Raw genomic sequence first — 20,295 nt, forward strand, 5'->3', positions numbered from 1 at the left:
TTTTAATCTGAAATGGCTTCTGCCTTCTGTTGTGTTTCGCGTGAAAATGACAATTTTGCGTTCGATATGGATTAAAATAAAAAGGTAACAGAAGCGAAATTCTCGAAACTCTTCTCCAGCCAGTGTTTAAAAGCTAGCAAGCTCCATCTGAAAGTGATAGCCGGTTGGAGCTTTCCGGTAACAAAACTTGGCTGTCAGGGTGAGGCCGGCCAGGTTGGCTGGGCTGCATCTGCCGCGCGCGAGCCCTTCTCGCTGATCCGCTTTTTGTGCGGCCGCACAGCCGGAACCCTCTCTCCTCCCCCTCCGCTCTCGGGCTTTCACCTGGCCCCCTCAAAAGCCGGGGAGAGGCCTTTTCTTCAGCACTCGATTTGGCAGGAAGGCTCCGCCCAGTTGCCAAGAGCTCCCTACTTGGTCTTAACATCAGTCTGATGTGTGGGCACGTGTGACCCCTGTCAGGGAAAAGGGAACCGAGAGGCAGGGGGTTGGCACGGGACAAGAGTGAATCCTTACCTCTCAGGTGCCCTTGTAATGAAGGATGCTTTTACTCGCTCTCATGTTATTTTAGCACTTGAGGTAGTGAGGGTTTTCGACTGGTCCCCAGCAGTCGCTTCTTCAGTTGATCGGCCAGCCCAGTCGGATGTGAAATTTTGTGTTGTGAATCGCACCCCTGCCTACTTTGCATGCGTTTCACCTCATTTGCACGCACGGATTCGAAGCGGATTGCAGGAGAGGTAAGTGAATCAGGCCGGAGGGAAATTTTGGTTGTAAAGGGGTCGCAAACCGATCGGTACACGATCAGTTTGCTTTGTGAATCTAGCCCTAGGCAGAGAATGGGCAGATATTATACTTTATAGGTTACAGTGGAATTAGCTATCACATTTTAATTGTTAATGCATTACATAAATGTTGCATGGTTATCGTCATCTAAGCAGGCATGCATTATCCGCAATTCACGTGGGACAATTCTAGACCTGGGCACCGCAATTCAGAAGCCTAGATTCAGCACTCGGTGTTAATTCTAGAACATCTGGACGCTAAGATTCCATTCTACAGTAGAATATCAGAGTATGCCTGCACCTAGGCTTCTATATTTAGGCATGCCCGCTTTTACCATGTCAAGAGCAGATGCAAACATATACATCTAAAAGCAGCATTTAGCATGCAACTTAAGCTATTCTGTAAGTTATGTGCCTAAATGTTGGTCCTGACCATATTCCGTCCCTGTGAATGCCTCCTTGAATTTATGCACTAATCAAAACTGTGAGCAGGATCCCATCGCTTGCACACACAAAGACCCTGATTTTATAAAACACAACTAAAGTTGGCTGCCAAGCTAGGTGCCTAACTTAATGATTTAAAAAGCCTAATCGGTGCCGATAAAAAGCAATTAGAACCTCATAATTGGCTTAAATGAAAATTAATTGGGTGGTAGACTTCTAACTCAGTAGGCGCCTACCCCTTTCAGGCAGGTCCTACCAGAAAGTAGTTATGGTTAGGGGGTGGATCAAGAGTGTAGTATGCACGTAGGCGCCTAAAGTGGACTTAGACACCAGTATCTAGGCCAAGAAAACCCCGGCAAAAATAGTATGCGCCGAAGGTTCAAGCGCCTACAGGTGTTTATAGAATCAGGGCCAAAGCATGCACTTACCCAAGCAAGCGGTAGTACTCTATAACAGTGTTTCCCAACCCTGTCCTGGAGGATCACCAGCCAGTCATGTTTAGATTTGCATATTTGCTCCATGCATATTCATTAGGGCTATCCTGAAAACCTGACTGGCTGGTGGTCTTTCACGACAGGGTTGGGAACCACTGCTCTATAATACAAGCAACACAAATGGCAAGTCAATTTAGGTGAGAAGTTATAGAATTGGGGGGGGGGGGAAATAACGCACACAGTGAAAGCATTTCTTCTATCTAAGATGTTAGGGTACCCCAAATTGACACATTCTGCAACTGCAAATCTTTGTCGCACTTTAGTAAATAAGCGCCCGAATGACTTTGATTCACTATCAACCCAACAATGCAGAGGTCAGGGTCACGGTTTCCTTAAAATTTAATCTCTTTGCATTTTGGAATTTGTGTTTCAGTCTTCATAAGGAATATGGAATAGTATTATAAAAAACAAAAAGGGAGACCCAATGAGCCACAGTAAAAACAATCCAAAGATACAAACAACAAATTGTGGATGTCCGGAAAGACGATTTTATTCGCTCTTCACAATAAAAATACAAATAAAAGTCAGAATTAATGATACACGTTATGATTGTCCTGACGGACCCTACATGGTCCGTGTTTCGGCGAGACCGCCTTCCTCGGGGGTCCGGATGATGTAAGGTATAAAGATAAAAATATGAACAAAACAAACTATGTGTCCTTTTCTCACTGCGATTTTACATGCCACTCTTATTCCAAGCCATTTTCAGGTTTTATGCTTAAAGACACGTACATTGTTTTGCTCATATTTTTATACCCTAGAGAATGACACAGTGACAAAATTCATCACCGTTCCCGTCCCCGTGGATAACCACGGGAAACCATCTTCATGTCATTCTTTAAGGAGAGAGGGAAGAATCAGAGTATAATTGGGCACAACCACTGATCCGCAAGCTTTGCTTTGAAGAATGCTGGTGTAGAAGGACTGAGGTTGAGTAGCAACATTCCAGAGCTGAGATTGTGATGTCATAATGCCTCATTCCACCAGTGCCTAAGAGCCAACCTCAGCAGTGATGTCACAATGGCTTCATTATCCTTGGCTCCCATAAGAATCAGAGTATGAATGGCCACAACCACTGACCTGCAAGCTTTGCTTTGAAGAATGCTGGTGTAGAAGGACTGAGTTTGAAATAGACTAGAAAATGACATGGGATTATTTCCCGCGGTTATCTGTGGGGATGGGAACGGTGATGAATTTTGTCACCGTGTCATTCTCTACTACATCATCCAGACCCCTGAGGAAGGCGGTCTCGCCGAAACACGGACCATGTAGGGTCCGTCAGGACAATCATACGTGTATCATTAATTCAGACTTTTATTTGTATTTTTATTGCGAAGAGCGAATAAAATCATCTTTCCGGACATCCACATCCAGTTGTTTTTATCTTTGGATTATAAAAAAAAACAATCAACTTTCTTAAACTTTCCTTAGGTTTGGTAGCAGAACTAAAAACCTAAGTCGTCCCACTGCCCCAGGAATATCTGCTTCCTGATAAATGAATCGCACACGAAAGATGTCTATGCTCCCAGCTCAACAGACGATGGTCACGTTAAGGTGTGAATTCACTGACCTGGTGAGGCCTAACACAGCTCGAGTTCAGGTTTGGGTACCGTGTTCCCGGGTCGATGGTGTACTGGTCAAAATTCTTATTGATGTTCTCAGGCGTCGTTTGGGGCAACAGCCGATACAGGCTCTCTCTGATGTTGACAAACAAGGAAATATGCAATGAAACCCATTTGACTTGTCCAAAGTTTCACAGTATTTAGATAACTGCAGCCAGACTTGAGTGCTGAGAAAGCTGTGACCTGAACCTAAGGAGACAGACGCTCTGTCTGTAGCCTTCCGAGTCAGAAAGTGATGATCTTATAACATGAGATCATCTGGTTTCACATCCATTTCAAACCCGGAGAGGAATGTCTCCTTTTACCACACATCAGTGACTCAGGCTGATGCACAATTTCTGAAGTCTCTGCCGCTATTTTCCATTTCTGCTTGCCATATACTTCTTTGGAGCTGGGTGCAAAATCGTCTCACTCCCTTTACTTTTTATTATCCTGTTGCTTCTAAGAATCTGATCCTACACATTCTTGGATTTATCAATACTACCGATGACAATTCCAAAGATCATTACTGCTGTGCCCCAAAACTATATCCCCTTTGACTGTATAGCAGATATAGCTACATCTGCCTGCCCACTTCTATTTAAAAAAAAAAAAAAAAAAAAGCTATCACATTTATGAGAAATTATTTTTGTAAAAGAAAATCAGATGGAGGGCACATGAATACACAGTCTAAGACTGTATACATTATAATTACTATGGTGCTCATTACTATGGATGTCTTAAAAGCACAGATTTTCTAAATGGCGCCAGTTTTTAGGCAACAGAAAAAAAAAAAAAAGCTAAAACTTACGTCGAGAAATACAAAGCAAACACACACAAAAGAGGCAAGTGAGATGTCTAAGTTCAACCAAACTTGCTACGTTTATTAGTCCGTAAAACAGTCCAGTAAACCGTTCTGATATCCCCTGGGAGAACGGTATAAAAAATTGAATAAATAAATTAAAAAAAAAAAAACATTTTTCTACATCATTTCAGTACCACACTAGTCCCCTGAGGAAGGCATTTGCCAAAACTGGGATCCTAGTTGTGACCACAACAGAAGAGAGTGTTTCTCTTTGTTGGACTGTTTTATGGACTAATAAACGTAGCAAGTTTGGTTGGCCTCGGACATCCCACTTGCCTCTTTGTGTGTGTTTTTTTAGGCACTATTAGGTGCCCAAGCTCAGTGGAAAAACGCCATTTAAATGACGTTTTAAACTGATTTTCAAAGCACCTACTAGTGTCTGAAAAAACGAGTGCCAGAATCATGTCTCCTTATGTGCTTTATGGCACCCGACACCCCTCTAGGCACCAACGGAGGCGTGATTCTTCTCAAAGGTGGGCGCTGGAAATGTAGGCTTGGAAAATCCTGGCCGACATTTCCAGCACCTCCCTTTGCCAGAAGCTCGATTCTCTAAATGGCACCCTCATGTGATAGGCACGCGATCGGCAGCCGCTTTTGAAGGGGCCACCGACCACGGCACCAGTTAGAGAATCTGAGCCAAAATACCTAAAAAAAACAAAAAACCCCAACACTATCCATCTGTTAAAAAGGTGCAAACCCTGACTGGTTTTGGAAAGTTAGAATTTGGATATTTTACCCTGCAGTTCTTCCAAACAGCAAGGGGGAAAGTTGTGGGCAGGATAAGAGAGCACTGGCATAGTATGGGGGGGGGGGTGGTCTTGTTAAGGGCAATGGCACCCGTCCTCCTCTCCGACAGCCCCCCCCCCCACCCGGCTGTGTGTGCGCCCCTTCCCTTCCCTCATACCTTTTAAATTTTCTCTGCATGAGCAGCATTACGAACTTAATGCCTGCATCGGTGTTGTCTCTCTCTGATGTCGCTTCCGGGCCCCGGGCCTAGGAGGTGACATCAGAGGGATTGCCATCACAATACGGGCAGCAAGTTCCTGATGTTGATCGTGTCTGGAAATTAAAAAGGTATAAGGGAAGGAGTGGGGAGGCAGAGAAGGGGGGGAGGGGTTTCCACCGCCCCCAGGCACCACTCACTCTCGCTGCGCCACTGCTAGGGAGGGTCCCAAAAGTAGGACATACAGTACAGATTTTCAAATGGGTAGAAACATCCAAGTCTAAAAATAAGGCCATTTTTATCTAGATTTGTTTCAATCATATCCGAGTTACAAAAAAAAAGTTGCATCTAATTGAGCAGCTGACCACTAGAGGAATTTAGGCATGGCCTCTCTGTTAATCCCCCAGTGGTTTCTGTCCCCTTCGCTCTCTTCTGAAAAGTGAAACTGGAAAGGAAACCCAGGCATTGTACGAGCCGAAGGTCAGAGAATTAGCCTAGAGATTAGTGCAGTGGACTGTGTGAACCAAAGAACCTAGGTTCAAACCCCACATCAGCTCTTTTTCATAATTCTGAGCCTTCCAGAAACTGAAAAATACCTACTACAGAACCTAAATATATGACACATGCAAGCTTGAAGACTATTGAACTGGTATATATAGTAAATGACGGCAGATAAAGACCTGGGATCTTTTCCAGATAAGCCCCGCCAAAAAGTTAACCTCTGCCACAGTTTTAGCTAACACCATGCTAAGTGAATACTTGGGGAAAGTGATATACAAGGGGGTCTCCGCCCTCCCTTGAACCCCCCCCCCCCGAGTCATTATTCAAATCATGTGAATAATTTCCTCGGAGGGCTTCAATAGTTTAATAATTTATAAGGTGGCGGGGCTTAAGTTTTCGCCCGTGCACTTTTTGCATTAGTGGCAGGGCTTATCTGGAAAAGACCCAAGACCTGAACGGTCCATCCAGTCTGCCCATTAGTTATACCCATTACAAATACATGATTAAATTAACTTGTCTCTTCTTTATTTTTCAAGTCCTGGAAGGATCACATTTACCAAAAAGCACAGTTACTTGCCCTAACAGGTGTTATCCAGGGACAGCAGGCAGATATTCTCACAACCCACCCACCTCCCCTGGTTGGCTTCTTAGCTGGCTTACTGAACTGAAGAGCCGTGCGCCTACGTCAGGCGGGGAAGGCACTCACGTATGCGCGGTGCGGTCCGTCGCAAACTTTTTAAAGTTCTTAAAATGCCGATGCACTTTTGCAGCTGTCCGTACCGGTGCTCCGTGAATGACGTCACCCACATGTGAGACTATGCTGCTTGATTATCCCGGGATTTAAAAAAAAAAAAAAAAAAGCTATGGTGGACTTTGAGCCTATGTCTCTCGGTTTTCAGTTCACTGCACTAACCCCTAGGCTACGCCTCTGTTCTGAAAGGAGGTCTACGTGACCATATTTTTGAAAATGATACCAGACAGATGTTCATGTCCCTGGTTTTTGCTTTCAAAAGTTGAATGTTTCACTTTGGGAAATGGCTATTCAGTTTGGACGGTTTCAGTGCAAAGACATCCATCTCACAGCCACAATCAGACAGGAAATCTACATGTCTTTCCCGCTTGATTATGGCTGCGAGATAGCCAGGTTTTTTTGGAAGTTATGAGCAGGATTTGGATTTGGATTTAAATGATTTTTTTAAATGTCCCTCCAAGCCAGCAAGCTATAAGAATACATTATTGTTTGTTTGTTTTTGGCATTGCTATCTGTACGTCTAGAAACATGATGGCAGATAAAGGCCAAATGGCCCATCTAGTATTCCCATCTGCACTTATCTACTGTATATCAATACGTTTTGACTGCTAAATTTTTCTGTCTCTCAGTTTTTCCCATGGCTAGCAGAGGATACCGTGAGCTCTGTAACAAGCTGATGTCTTGCTGCCCCAAAAATGCTAAGTGCATGACCATCTACGAACACTCTCAAGAGGACATCCAACTTGGCGCAGCACTTCAGCCAGGGTTTAGCTCAGGGGTGGGGGAACGAGGGCCGCAATCCAGTCGGGTTTTCAGGATTTCTCCAATGACTATGCATGAGATCTATTTGCATACAACGGAGGCAGCGCATGCAAATAAATCTCATGCATATTCATTGGGGGAAATCCTGAAAACCCGAATCGGTTTGCGGCCCTAGTTTCCCCCACCCCTGGTTTAGCCGATTTGCTAGGACACAGATTATAGGCAATATCTGAGCTCAGCTGAAGTTCACAGTACCATATGAACAAAATGCAGCATATTCATCCCACCCTTTGCACAGTCTGGGTTTAGAGTGGTTTTTTTTGGGGGGGAGGGCGGGGACATAGCTCTAACATGGAAAAATGGGGAAAAAGAAGCCACATAGCCATTGCTGAATTTTCAATGGGTTGCGACTGGTGTGTTTTAAGCACAGAAATATTCAAGTTGTATTCAGGACATTAAGAGGAAGAAGTGTACTTATACATTACTATGATCATTTTCCTTCTTAGATAATAATAATAATAATATTAATAATAACAGTTTATATACCGCAATACCGTTAAGTTCTATGTGGTTTACAGAAGATTAGTGGAGTACAAGTTGAGTTGACGTACAAGTTGAGTTAACTTAAGGGATGTGGGAACAATGGGGAGAAAGGGCAAGAGAAGGGAAGGAGGGAAGTGGGTCAGCTGTCTAGGTATTTTAGGAATAGGTGAGTTTTGAGGCGTTTCCTGAATACCTCATAAGTGGTGGGCAATAGGAGTTGTTCTAGGTCTTTACCCCATAGAGCAGCCTGATGTGAGAGAAGATGCTCATGGTGTTTTTTTAGTTTGCATCCTCTAACCGGGGGAGAAACAAAGTGCGAGTGGGAGCTTCTCTTGTGTTTGTTGGCTGAGAAGGAGAATAGGTCAGTGATGTATTTAGGGGTTAGACCGTAGAAAACTTTAAAACAGAGGCAGGCGAACTTAAACTTTACACGAGCTTCCATCGGCAGCCAGTGTAGCTGTTTGAAGTATGGCGTCACGTGATTGAACTTCTTTAGACCGAAGATTAGTCTAACCGCAGTGTTTTGCATTAGATCTTGTTGCTGAAGGGTGCTTTCCTGTCCTGTGGACTCTGACCACCTTCTAACTACCTAGTGACACTCCAACTGTCTAGCCCACTGCAGTTCAAAGAAGAAGACAAATGAAGCAGTGCAGGGTGGTTAGAAAGCAGAAGGCAACCGGAGACCCCTATGCATATTAGCAGTAACACTGGTTTCTCTCTGCTCTTCGGCCTCACATTTTGCCATCAAGACCTCATCAGTACAGAACTCTGCCAGAACAGATTCTGGAGAAGAGTATCTACTGGAGTCGAATGATATTTTTACTTGGGTCTCAAAATAGGCGGTCAGCGGCCAACACGGAGAGAAAAGTAACCTCTCTTTTTTCATGCATTGATATTTTATTGTACACTTGATGTAAGAAATGAAAATGAATAAAGATTTAGAAAAAAAAAAAAAATAAGCAACATCTAAATCTGAAAAATTGAAAAGTGGATTGTTTATAAAAGAAACTTATGACGTTAACCTAACACCAACCTTTTTCTTGATCTGAATTTTAAAATACAGGGGGGGGGGGGTATGGTGCTTGAATTGAGAGGATTTTTAGTGTGATTTTATTACGGGAATTAAATGGCTCACCGTTCTGCAAGAGTTTCCAATGGAGGTGTCTTCTGAGCCCAGCTCTTTACCATCCATGCCGAATCAAATGCAGCCAGGAAGCCTCTTGCGCAGCCTGTCCCCATAGGCCAGAATGGCTTTTAAAAAAACACACACACATATATATTAAAACAATCAGCACATATTTACTCTACCCTTAAAATATGAAATATTTTTTTAAAAACCTGTTTTTAATACAGCAACCATTTCAATCAGTAGGATGGATGGGGGAAGGGAATGCCAATCTTCAAGACCCTGAGACAGGTTTGAATTTGAAGGTATAATATGCAAATTAGCTAGGTTGCTATACTAGCTGGAAGCAAACATCTGATGAGCAATCAAAGGACAATTTCTAAAGCCAGCAAGCTACCTTAAAATAAAGGCACTTTTAGATTGCCCTTCTGAAAGACTGCCAAGAACTGCCAGTCTAAAAATATAAGTCAACTTCCACGGTGGAGCTCTGCACGTAGGGTCCTGACTTTTCATCTGTGATGCAGGAAGACCTCAATCTCTGAAGCAGCATAGCAAAACGGAAGGCTGCTACAGTGCCTGTTTTTTCCTCCCCCCCCCCCATCATTGTTGATTAACCACTTGTGTGCAAGTGTTTTCACTCTTCTTGCTTTATATGAAGTGGAGTTTTTTTGCCAAATAAAGCTCGACTGAGGCTTTTTCTCCACTTTTCTTTCTTTTTTTCCGAGTGAGTGGATAGCGTGTGTGGGTATGTGGTGGTGAGGCCTTGAAGTGTCTCAGGGACCCCCGTTTGTTCCATATTGGGCATAAATTAAAATTATTGTGATTCTCCAAACCCCCTGAAGGTCCTGGCAGTGCTGATCTGAATTTGATTGGCTGAGCAGCATCTGTCTGTTGCCTGCTCGACCAATCAAATTCAGAGCAGTGCCCTCTGTAGGAGGTGGGGCGAATCCCCTGAAGGCCCTGATTGCACGCCAGTGTTTCACTGATGTTAAAGATGGCTTCAGAGAAAAAAAATATAAAAAAAGAGAGGCTCCAGAGTATTCTATGAAAATATAATTGCTAAGCAATTTCTTCTATACCTCAAGTAAGCTGTCACCAACGAGGCAAACCAACAGCTGATGCCCATGCCTCTCCCGTACTAGCGCTGCGTTTTCAGAGGCATACATAGAAGTGAAATCAAACATTGCCACGTCAGGCTGCCCATAGTGGTTGATCGCAAAGTCCAAGGAGGGTAGTTGGTAATTGGTGGCAAAGTCAGCAGCTTCTCTTGCGTACGATTGCAGGTTTTCCTGGCTTACATTTTCCCCACAGAGAAGCATCTCTGTATCAGTGTAATCCTGTGGAGATAAACAAGATCGTTTTTGCAATAGACAACACAAAACCCATCACAATTTTGCAAGACTTCCTAGTGTGCTACTTGAGTCTGGTTGTTTGTCTAGGCACAGCTGGCTCAAGGCTTTACCTAGTTGCAACTCACCATTCACTACACCAGTAACCTATTCACGAATCCTATAATATTAAACTGAACCAGCCATGTTGAAAGGTAATTTTTATCAACACAAAATCAGGATTAAGTAGCACTTTTGGAAATACATGTAAATATCTAGGCAGCTGTGGAGACTATTCTCACAAGACTTCTGCCTGAAGCTATACTTACATCGATAATAACTCCTTTGTCTAATAGGCTCTGCTTTTTTGCTGTCATGACAAAGTAGTGAGTGCTATCTTTGTAGTAAACAATGTTCTCCAAGTCTATCCCTGGAAGTGAAAGAAAAAAATACATCTTTACATAGGGCTAATTTTCACACTGGGGCAAACGCCATGGGTACTTCTTTTTTTATCTGCAGATTTTGCACAAATTCTCAAATTATATACAAGACAAGACAATTTTTATTTGTACACTGCCAATACCTCTTTGAAGTTTACAATGGTTCACAAACAATAATGCATCAAATATTAGGTGCTTAGCAAATATCTCTAATTGTCCTTAAGGCTCACAATCTAACTAAAGCACCCATGAACAGTTACTTAAACTAAAAATGCAAGGAGAAAAACATAACAAAAATTAAGAAAATAAAACAAAAAATTAGATAAAACTGAACGAAAATAAAACCTAGCAGAAAAAATGCAAACTAAGGTGAAAACCAATAAAATAAAATAAAATAAATACATATGGACCTTCATTCCAAAACTTGCCATGATTACCAAGTATGCAAAAATACATATGCCTCTCTTCTTCCTCCAGCCCCCCCCCCCAATAGGTTTGAGCCTCCTACATGCCCTTCCAGCCTCTGACGAGACTTTCAGCTTTTCCGTCGCTTCTCTTTTGGCCCCGTGTGTCCCCTCCCATGCCCACACACTGCTTGCTCCATAGAAATCTGAGTGCTGCACAAGCTAGGCATTCCTTGGGCTTGAAAAGGTTAAGAAACACTGAGCCGAAATAAGATGTTTCAGATTCTCCATTTTAGTTCATATTTCACTCTCAAAGAGATATTAGTGCTTGAAAGACAGTGCGACTCCGCCCCTTAAAACACCAGGGCTTTTGCAGTTATCACTTGAGTGCATGCACAGCAAGTGACAAACATATTGCAGACAAAATATATAATAGTTTGTTAAATATAATACAATTATAGAGCTCATATGAATTGTTATTTATTTTTGCCCACTGAAATAATGCCAAGAGACACAGATCTCACTTTTTGGGACTGACTGTGAGCTGATACAGATATTTTAAATTTACCTTACATAAAAAAAATTATACAAAGCTGTAATAACACTGCACTATAAAAACAAACAAACAGTTAGCGCCACGGAAAATGACAGGTTAGCACCTAAAGCAAAATTGGCTGCTTAAGTTAAGTACCGATATTCAGTATTAAACCGGCTATGGTTTAACCAGCTCTGGAAACGAAGTAGTTCAATCCCGAAGCCTGGATATGGCCCAGCATTGAATATCCAGGCATAACGCCAGCAACCGAGTGTCACCAGCTAAATATTGCCCCCCCCCCCCTTGGTTTCCCATTTTCTCCTGGACCATGCTAACAAGTCCACAGGCAGAATTCATTTGTTTGCTTACCCAACAGTAAAAAGAATGTCGTTTTAAAAGATTTCTGGATAGAATTCTTGCTTTTCAGGCGGGCAAAATGAATGACTGGTTGGGAAATATTATTACGTGTGTTTCATCTTATTATTTTTTTAGAAATGTAGCAAAAACACAGTTGTTTGATCGATTTGTAACCTAATGTCTTATTGTTTTAATCTCATTTGCCTATTATGTATTTCTGATTATCTGTATACTTCACTGAATGTCCAGGACCTCTTCCTGTAAACCTCCCTGAACTATTGTATTTCTGCCCATTTCCATGAAAATTTTATTGATTTTATAATAAAACCATTTCCATCCTGTATCGGTAAGTCAATGTTTGTCAGTGTGTCTCATCGTTTGAAGCATTTTTTTGCTATTTGTTTTTAATGTAAATTGTGGTAACTTCATTGCTGACTGTTGTAAATTGAAAATTGTTGTAATCTACTGTAAATCTGCTGGTAATTTGTTTGTAAATCTGCTTGTAACATGTTGTAAATAAGCTTATCAATGCAAATCATTTGTTAATTCTTGTAAACCGCCTAAAACTCGATGGGTATGGCGGTATATAAGAATAAAGTTATTATTATTATTATTTTATTATAACCTGTTTTTATATATTTTGTAAAACTGCTTTGAATTTTGATAAGACGGTATATCAAATTTTAAATAAACCTGAATTACGGCTTTGGCAGTATATAAGAATAAAGTTATTATAATTATTTACTCAGGAGAGAAGAGCTCTCAAAACAAAGTCATGCTTTTCAGCATATACAACCCAGTCTCTTGTCCATGGCTACCACTCCACATCATTCAACATCACACTATCTTGAAATTAGCTTTAATTGAATTTGAAACCAACTCCTTAATTCAGAATTTTCCCATATATTATGATCCCTAAGAACTCTATCAAGGAACGCCCCCATGTCCCCCAATGACTAAAATGGAAGTCCTTTGGCTCCAAGGAAATGTAGGACAATAAATACATCCCTCGTTTCTTCCTTTACAGACTTCCTGTATCATCTCTTCATCATGCTTAACCACTATCAGACACTCAAAAGTGTAACTAGGTGACTATTCTGTACTATAGGCGAAGAAAGGGAAGACCAAGTACCAAGAAATGCAGAGACATGAAAACGTTGCAGTAAGATACAGAGATTGGGTGAACTGGGTGCAACCAGCTTGATTTAAAAGATTTTCCAAGCTTATCTTGATATGTTGCCTATTCATCTTACCAGGAAAACAGGAGATACCAACTTCCCAAAACTTGGAAAGTGGAAAAGAAATAGCAAAGGAGACTCTGGTGTTCAATGCTTTTTATTGTATGTCAAGACTCGACACGATCATGTTTCGGCCCAAATGCGCCTGCCTCAGGAGTTTGAAGTCTGAATATTGATGAAGTACAACATCCTTCTCAGTCAGTCACAAAACAATTTTGTATAACACAGGACCCTTGGAGGACAATTGCGCACAAGCGCTTGCGGCCAAACTTTCTGTTAGGACCGCGACGTCAGCTCTCAGAGCCCTTTTCTCTGTTTTACAAAATTGTTTTGTGACTGAGAAGGATATTGTACTTCATCAATATTCAGACTTCGGACTCCTGAGGCAGGCTCATTTGGGCCGAAACACGATCGTGTCGAGTCTTGACATACAATAAAAGGTGTTGAACACCAGAGTCTCCTTCTCTGTTTGTTTTTCGCCTGTTCATATTACACCTTATGAACCATAAAATGAGACTCTCTGTGAACAATGAAAGGGATGAGATAAGCATTAGCATGAATCAGATTAACTTAATCTCCAATGTGCTCCGGCATAAGAGTGAAGTTCAGTCATGTCACGGCGTGCACAAAATTTATGCCTAATGATAGAAAAGGAGACAGCTATTTCAATATTATATGTATGATGCTGCCAAATGAGATTTGAGGCTTCTTCTCCACCTTGTTGTTTGAACTTAATAAGTCTCAAATGATTAGCCTCCCCATTGAACACAATATAACAATTCTTTAGTGAATATATTTTGTTATTGGTTATTGTTATACTTTGTGTGTGTTATGCATAAAATTAATCCTTAAGAAGGATATGGCGTTACTCGAGAGGGTTCAGAGGAGAGCGACACTTCTGATAAAAGGTATGGAAAACCTGTCATACGCTGAGAGATTGGAGAAACTGGGACTCTTTTCCCTGGAGAAGAGGAGACTTAGAGGGGATACGATAGAGACTTACAAGATCATGAAGGGCATAGAGAGAGTGGAGAGGAACAGATTCTTCAAACTTTCGAAAAATAAAAGGGCACTCGGAAAAGCTGATAGGGGACAGATTCAAAACGAATACTAGGAAGTTCTTTTTTACCCAACGTGTGGTGGACACCTGGAATTTGCTTCCAGAGGACGTAATAGGACAGAGTATGGTACTGGGGTTTAAGTAAGGATTGGACAATTTCCTACTGGAAAAGGGAATAGAGGGGTATAGATAGAGGATTACTGCACAGGTCCTGGACCTGTTGGGCTGCCGCGTGAGCGGACTGCAGGGCGCGATGGACCTCAGGTCTGACCCAGCAGAGGCATTGCTTATGTTCTTATGTTTTGGAGCATTACTTCAGAATCCATATTATTCAAGAAATTCCTTACTCCTGTGTTCTGCTCTGGTCAAAAAGTCAACCCATGAGATTGTGGAGCACATGCAATTTTAACCCCGATTAGTCGAGATGCTTGCAATATAATCATTCCACACCAGCTCAATACTCAGAGAGAAGAACTTGCGGCCTACGACTTTGCAGACCCCCATTCATCACTTCATAGTGGGGAAACCTATTTTTTTCCATTTCATTTATGAGATCTTATTTGCCAAAGCATCTCAATGTGCGCTCCCACAGTCAAGGTTATGGGCTTGCTCCTTTCTATAAAAACATTCCTCCCCTATTCTTCCTCTGCTTTTGTTATATTCCAGTTAGAACCCTATAAAGGAGAACTACAATCCTTAGGTATTCTATGCTTCAAAAACATGGAGAACAAGGACTCACCTGTTTCTTCTTTGAGGTCTTGGAAGAACTTCTGATTGAAGATAAAAGCAACACCGCTAATTTCTTCTACCTTGGCTTCTGCTGTTGTGTTTCTGTTCACAAAGTTCGCAGTTATTGCAATTGCCAGCTTACCACGGAACTCTTTCCTCCTGAAGCCTATAAAACAGACAACAGGTTTTGATTTTCATGTCCAGTACTGGATGAAGCCACAGCCACTAAAATCATTTTAATTACATTTTGGCCCCAGCCCACCAAAACAAAAAGCTCGCCCATCTGTCTTGCCCCTGTAGTTTTTCTCTTTAGCAAATCATGAAATTATGGATATAATCTGCATCTCTTCTCCCTCTTCTGCTTATTTTCATATTCATAAGCTCTCCTACACCGTTCTCCCAAGCACCAGGATCTGAGCGGCATCACTCTGGGTTCAATTCAAATTTCATAGCCCTAAGCTTTTATATGCCAACTCTTCACTTGTCCTTTTCAGTCTATAATCCTATATAATAATACCCTTAGCACGCATGCACACTTCAATCTTCGTGGCTCCGTGCGTCCGTAGCTCCATGGCTGGCAGAGAAATTGTAAAACATGTGGCGAATGTGTGTTCGGCACGTGCGCGCATGTCAATTTGCTTCGAGTGGCGGTTTAACCTAATCCAGCAGCCATTACTGTGTGCCAGTTGCCCTTCCCAACACAACGCGTGATAAAAAAAAAAAGGTAGGATGGGGCACGATAATTGACAGGGAGAGAGACTGAAAGAAAAAAAAAAAAAAAAAAACAGACAGGACATTGACAGACTGTCACACTGAAAGACAGGTAGGTAGGTGGGAGTGAAAGACACACACAGGGAGCCAGGGAGAGAGATTGAAGGAAAAAACCCCAAAAAAACCAGATAGCGGACAAGGAGAGAGAGACTCGCAGAAAAAAAGACAGACAGACAACGGCCAAGGAGACAGACAACAAAAAAAAAGACAGATAGACATACAGCGGCCAAGGAGGAAGGCAGCAAAAAAAGAAAGACAGCGGCCAAGGAGAGAGAGGGAGAAAGAAAGAAAGAGACACACACATCTATTCTAGCATCCATTAATGTAACGGGCTTAAAGACTAGTTCATCATAATATTCTATTATATTCAAATCTTTAAAAAATTAAAAAAATTAAAAAAAAAGAGTATAAATTTTAACTTAGCTTAAAAGCCAAACTGTTACTAGTTTCTATTCGCCCAGGATTATTATGTTCAACATGTTTCGCTGAAACGCTGCTTCAAGAACATACCCCTACAAATGAATACATTAATCTTTACATCAATATATTCCCCAAAACATATTCTCGCTGAATAAATTTAAATTTAAGCCCTACCTTCAAAATTTGCCGCTGCTGCTATCAAACCCCAGCTCTTCCTCGGACCAAAATGGCGTCAGCGTGTTCTTCCTCATATTTTAACTCCTCCCGTCAGCTGATCCTACCTCCTCCAATGTATTCATTTGTAGAGGTAAGTTCTTGAAGAAGTGTTTAAGCAAAACACAATAATTTCTGGGCGAGTGGAAACTAATAACTGTTCGGCTTTTAAGCTAAGTTAAAAATTTATACTCCTTTTTTAGAGTTGAAGATAACAGAATATTATGAATTATAGACTGAAAAGGACCAGTGAAGAAGTGAAGTGAAGTTGACATATAAAGTTTAGGGCTATGAAATTTGAACTGAGCCCAGGGTGATGCCGCCGAGGTCCTGGGAAGGATTGAAGTATTTTGGAAGGTGCTTGGGAGAACTGTGTTGGAGAGTGTATCATATTTCCCAGATAAAAAAGATTTTTGTCTGTATTTTCGTATCCATGACATAAAAGGCCTGATTCTATAGAAGTGCCTAACTTGTAGGCACCTTTTATAAAATCACGCCTACCAATACCTAAGCAGACTTCGGTGTCACTAGGCATCTTAGTGGTAGACACATGAGGCCAGGGTTTTCCTAGCCTAATGTACTGGCGCCCGACACAGACACCTAAGTCAACCACGCCTATTCTCCGCCCCCTAACCATACCTACTTTCCAGGTAGGTGATGGTAGGCATCTCAACTTAGGCATCGCTAGGCGCCACGTGGTATTCTGTGCAAATTTTTTTTTTTTAAATCGGTTTTTAATGGCATGGTCAATTACCATGCCAATTAAACCAATTAGATACAATTAAGTTTGGTGCAGAATTCAGTTAGGTGTCATTAGACTACAAAGCTGTAATAGCATATAAAGCAGTGTCCCGCAAATTTTGTTGAGCTGCAGCAGAGTAAACACAGTGGCCGCGACTTGAGGCATCCGGAAGTGTGCAGATGTCGACACGGCGACATCACGCACACGCGTGATGTCATCGCATCAACGCATGCACGAAGGCCCTCCAGACAGGCCCTGAACCACCAGTGGAGGGGTGCCAGCATGGAAGACACACAACGAGGAGGAGATGCGCTGGTGCTGGCCGATTGCCTACAGGACGCGCCTCTTGCTGTGAGAGGCATGTCCTGTAGGCATTCAGCAAGCACCAGCACCTCTCCTCCTCCCCAGCATCTCATGGCACACCTTAAAACTCAGGAGGCACACAGTTTGCAAAACACTGATATAAAGCTTAGGGCTAACCTCTCTGTGTTCACGGAAGAAAATCCAGGCAAAGGACCAAGATTGTCTGGCAAAGTTACACAAGAAAATGGAGTAGATCCTGCACCGTTCATGGAGGAAAGTGTTTATGAACAACTTGAAAAACTGAAGACAAAGTGATTGTATCCATCTCAGGATACCGAGGGAGCTCGGAGAGGTTCTGGCTGGTCCTATTAACAAATATCTGGTGACAGGAGTGGTTCCTAGGGATTGGAAGAGAGCGGATGTGATCTCTATTCACAAAAGTGGTCACAGAAATGAAGCGGGAAACTACAGGCCGGTGAGCCTCACTTCGGTTGTTGGAAAAATAATGGAAGTGTTGCTGAAAGAAAGGATAGTGAACTTCCTAGAATCTAATGGGCTACAGGATTCGAGGCAACATGGCTTTACAAAAAGGTAAATCGTGCCAAACGAACCTGATTGAATTTTTTTGATTGGGTGACCAGAGAGCTGGATCGAGGACATATGCTAGATGTAATTTACTTAGATTTCAGCAAAGCCTTTGATACGGTTCCTCATAGGAGGCTCTTGAACAACTTGAAGGGCTGAAGTTAGGACCCAAAGTGGTGAACTGGATTAGAAATTGGTTGTCGGACAGACGCCAGAGGGTGGTGGTTAATGGAAGTCATTCGGAGAAAGGAAAGGTGAGTAGTGGAGTCTCTCAGGGTTCGGTGTTGGGGCTGATCCTGTTCAATATGTTTGTGAGTGACATTGCTGAAGGGTTAGAAGGAAAAGTTTGCCTTTTTGAGGATGATACCAAGATTTGTAACAGAGTAGACACCGAGGAGGGCGTGGAAAACATGAAAAAGAATCTACAAAAGTTAGAGGAATGGTCTAATATCTGGCAACTAAAATTCAATGCAAAGAAATGCAGAGTAATGCATTTGGGGATTAATAATCGGAAGGAGCCATATATGTTGGGAGGGGAGAGGTTGATATGCATGGATGAGGAGAGGGACTTTAGGGTGATAGTGACCGAAGATCTAAAAGCGAAAAAACAGTGCGACAAGGCCATGGCTGCTGCCAGAAGGATGCTGGGCTGTATAAAGAGAGGCGTAACCAGTAGAAGAACGAAGGTGTTGATGCCCCTGTACAGGTCGTTGATGAGGCCCCACTTGGAGTATTGTGTTCAGTTTTGGAGACCGTATCTGGCGAAGGACGTAAGAAGACTTGAAGCGGTCCAGAGGAGGGCGACAAAAATGATAGGAGGCTTGCGCCAGAAGACGTATGAGGAGAGACTGGAAGCCCTGAATATGTATACCTTGGTGGAAAGGAGGGATGGGGGGATATGATTCAGACGTTCAAATACTTGAAAGGTATTAACGTAGAACAAAATCTTTTCCAGAGAAAGGAAAATGGTAAAACCAGAGGACATAATTTGAGGTTGAGGGGTGGGAGCCTCAAGAGCACTGTAAGGAAATTCTTCTTTACGGAGAGGGTGGTGGATGCCTGGAATGCGCTCCTGAGAGAGGTAGTGGAGAGAAAAACGGTGACGGATTTCAAAAAAGCGTGGGATGAACACAGAGGATCTAGAAATAGAAAATAATAGTAAATATTGAAGAATTAAGGCCAGTACTGGGCAGACTTGCACAGTCTGTGTCTGTATATGGCCGTTTGGTGGATGATGGGCTGCGAGGATGTAGATCAGGGGTCTCAAAGTCCCTCCTTGAGGGCCGCAATCCAGTCAGGTTTTCAGGATTTCCCCAATGAATATGCACGAGATCTATGTACATACACTGCTTTCAATGCATATTCTTTGGGGAAATCCTGAAAACCTGACTGGATTGCGGCCCTCAAGGAGGGGCTTTGAGATCCCTGGTGTAGATGGACTGGAGTGAGCTTCGATGGAGACTTCAGTGGTTGGAACCTAAGAATTGTACTGGGCAGAGCTTTGGATTCTTGCCCGGAAATAGCTAAGAAGAAGAAGAAGGAAAAAAAACAACAACAAATTTTTAGATTGAATCAGGTTGGGCAGACTAGATGGACCATTTGGGTCTTTATCTGCCGTCATCTACTATGAATTTACTCCACAATGTACTACTGCTTCAAATTCTATTGTATTCATATAGGTTAAAGGGGTAATTCTATGAAGGGCATCTATTTGGAGACTATTCTATAAAGGAGAATAGACGCCTACTCCTTTACAGAATACTAGCACAGTAAAGGAAATGCACATGGATGTTTATGTTTAATGAAAGCTTCTATAGCACTACTAATGACTGGGGAGTCAATTTAAAGAGGTTTTGCATGAGCTTCTATAATGGCGTTACAATACATGAGCTCCTTTAAAGATTTTACAATACAGAGTTAGCATGTTGGGTTTTTTTTAGATGGTTTTCAATACAAACGCATTTATACTATAATCAATCATCCTACGTTAATACTGGGTATTGTTATCGATTCTTCATTTGCATTTAAGGACCAACTAAACTCGCTTATTAAAAAGTGAGAGAAGAGTGAGAGCACTCTTTCACCAACAATACTTCTTTGTATTGGTTCAATCAATCATTTTGTCAAGGCTGGATTACTGCAACTCAGTGTATTTGGGTCTTTCAAAGATCAGTCTGCAGAGACTTCAATTAATACAGAACACTGCAGCTAAACTTATCTTCGGTAAGAGTAAATTCGACCACTTAACCCCTCTGCTCAAGGAATTACATTGGCTTCCAGTGTATCTCAGAATCCAATTTAAGTGCTTTTGTATTGCATTTACGATCCTATTTGGCATTTTCGCTACTTTGATTCCTTTAGACT

General features: G+C 42.1%; 1 protein-coding gene across 11 annotated transcripts in view; it reads right to left on the reverse strand.

Moving 5' to 3' along the window:
* The window catches only part of MICAL2 (microtubule associated monooxygenase, calponin and LIM domain containing 2), a 256,381-nt gene that overhangs the window by 144,017 nt on the left and 92,069 nt on the right, over positions 1 to 20,295 (reverse strand). For all 11 annotated transcript variants that reach the window (XM_033928312.1, XM_033928309.1, XM_033928311.1 and 8 more), the window contains exons 6-10: positions 14,908 to 15,063; positions 10,464 to 10,564; positions 9,886 to 10,143; positions 8,816 to 8,931; positions 3,285 to 3,411 (exon numbers count right to left, since the gene is read on the reverse strand). In XM_033928312.1, coding sequence (XP_033784203.1) covers positions 3,285 to 3,411; positions 8,816 to 8,931; positions 9,886 to 10,143; positions 10,464 to 10,564; positions 14,908 to 15,063 — 758 coding nt within the window. The remainder of the gene's footprint in view (positions 1 to 3,284; positions 3,412 to 8,815; positions 8,932 to 9,885; positions 10,144 to 10,463; positions 10,565 to 14,907; positions 15,064 to 20,295) is intronic.

Source organism: Geotrypetes seraphini, chromosome 19 (assembly GCF_902459505.1).
Source record: "Geotrypetes seraphini chromosome 19, aGeoSer1.1, whole genome shotgun sequence".
Taxonomy (NCBI): Eukaryota; Metazoa; Chordata; class Amphibia; order Gymnophiona; family Dermophiidae; genus Geotrypetes; species Geotrypetes seraphini.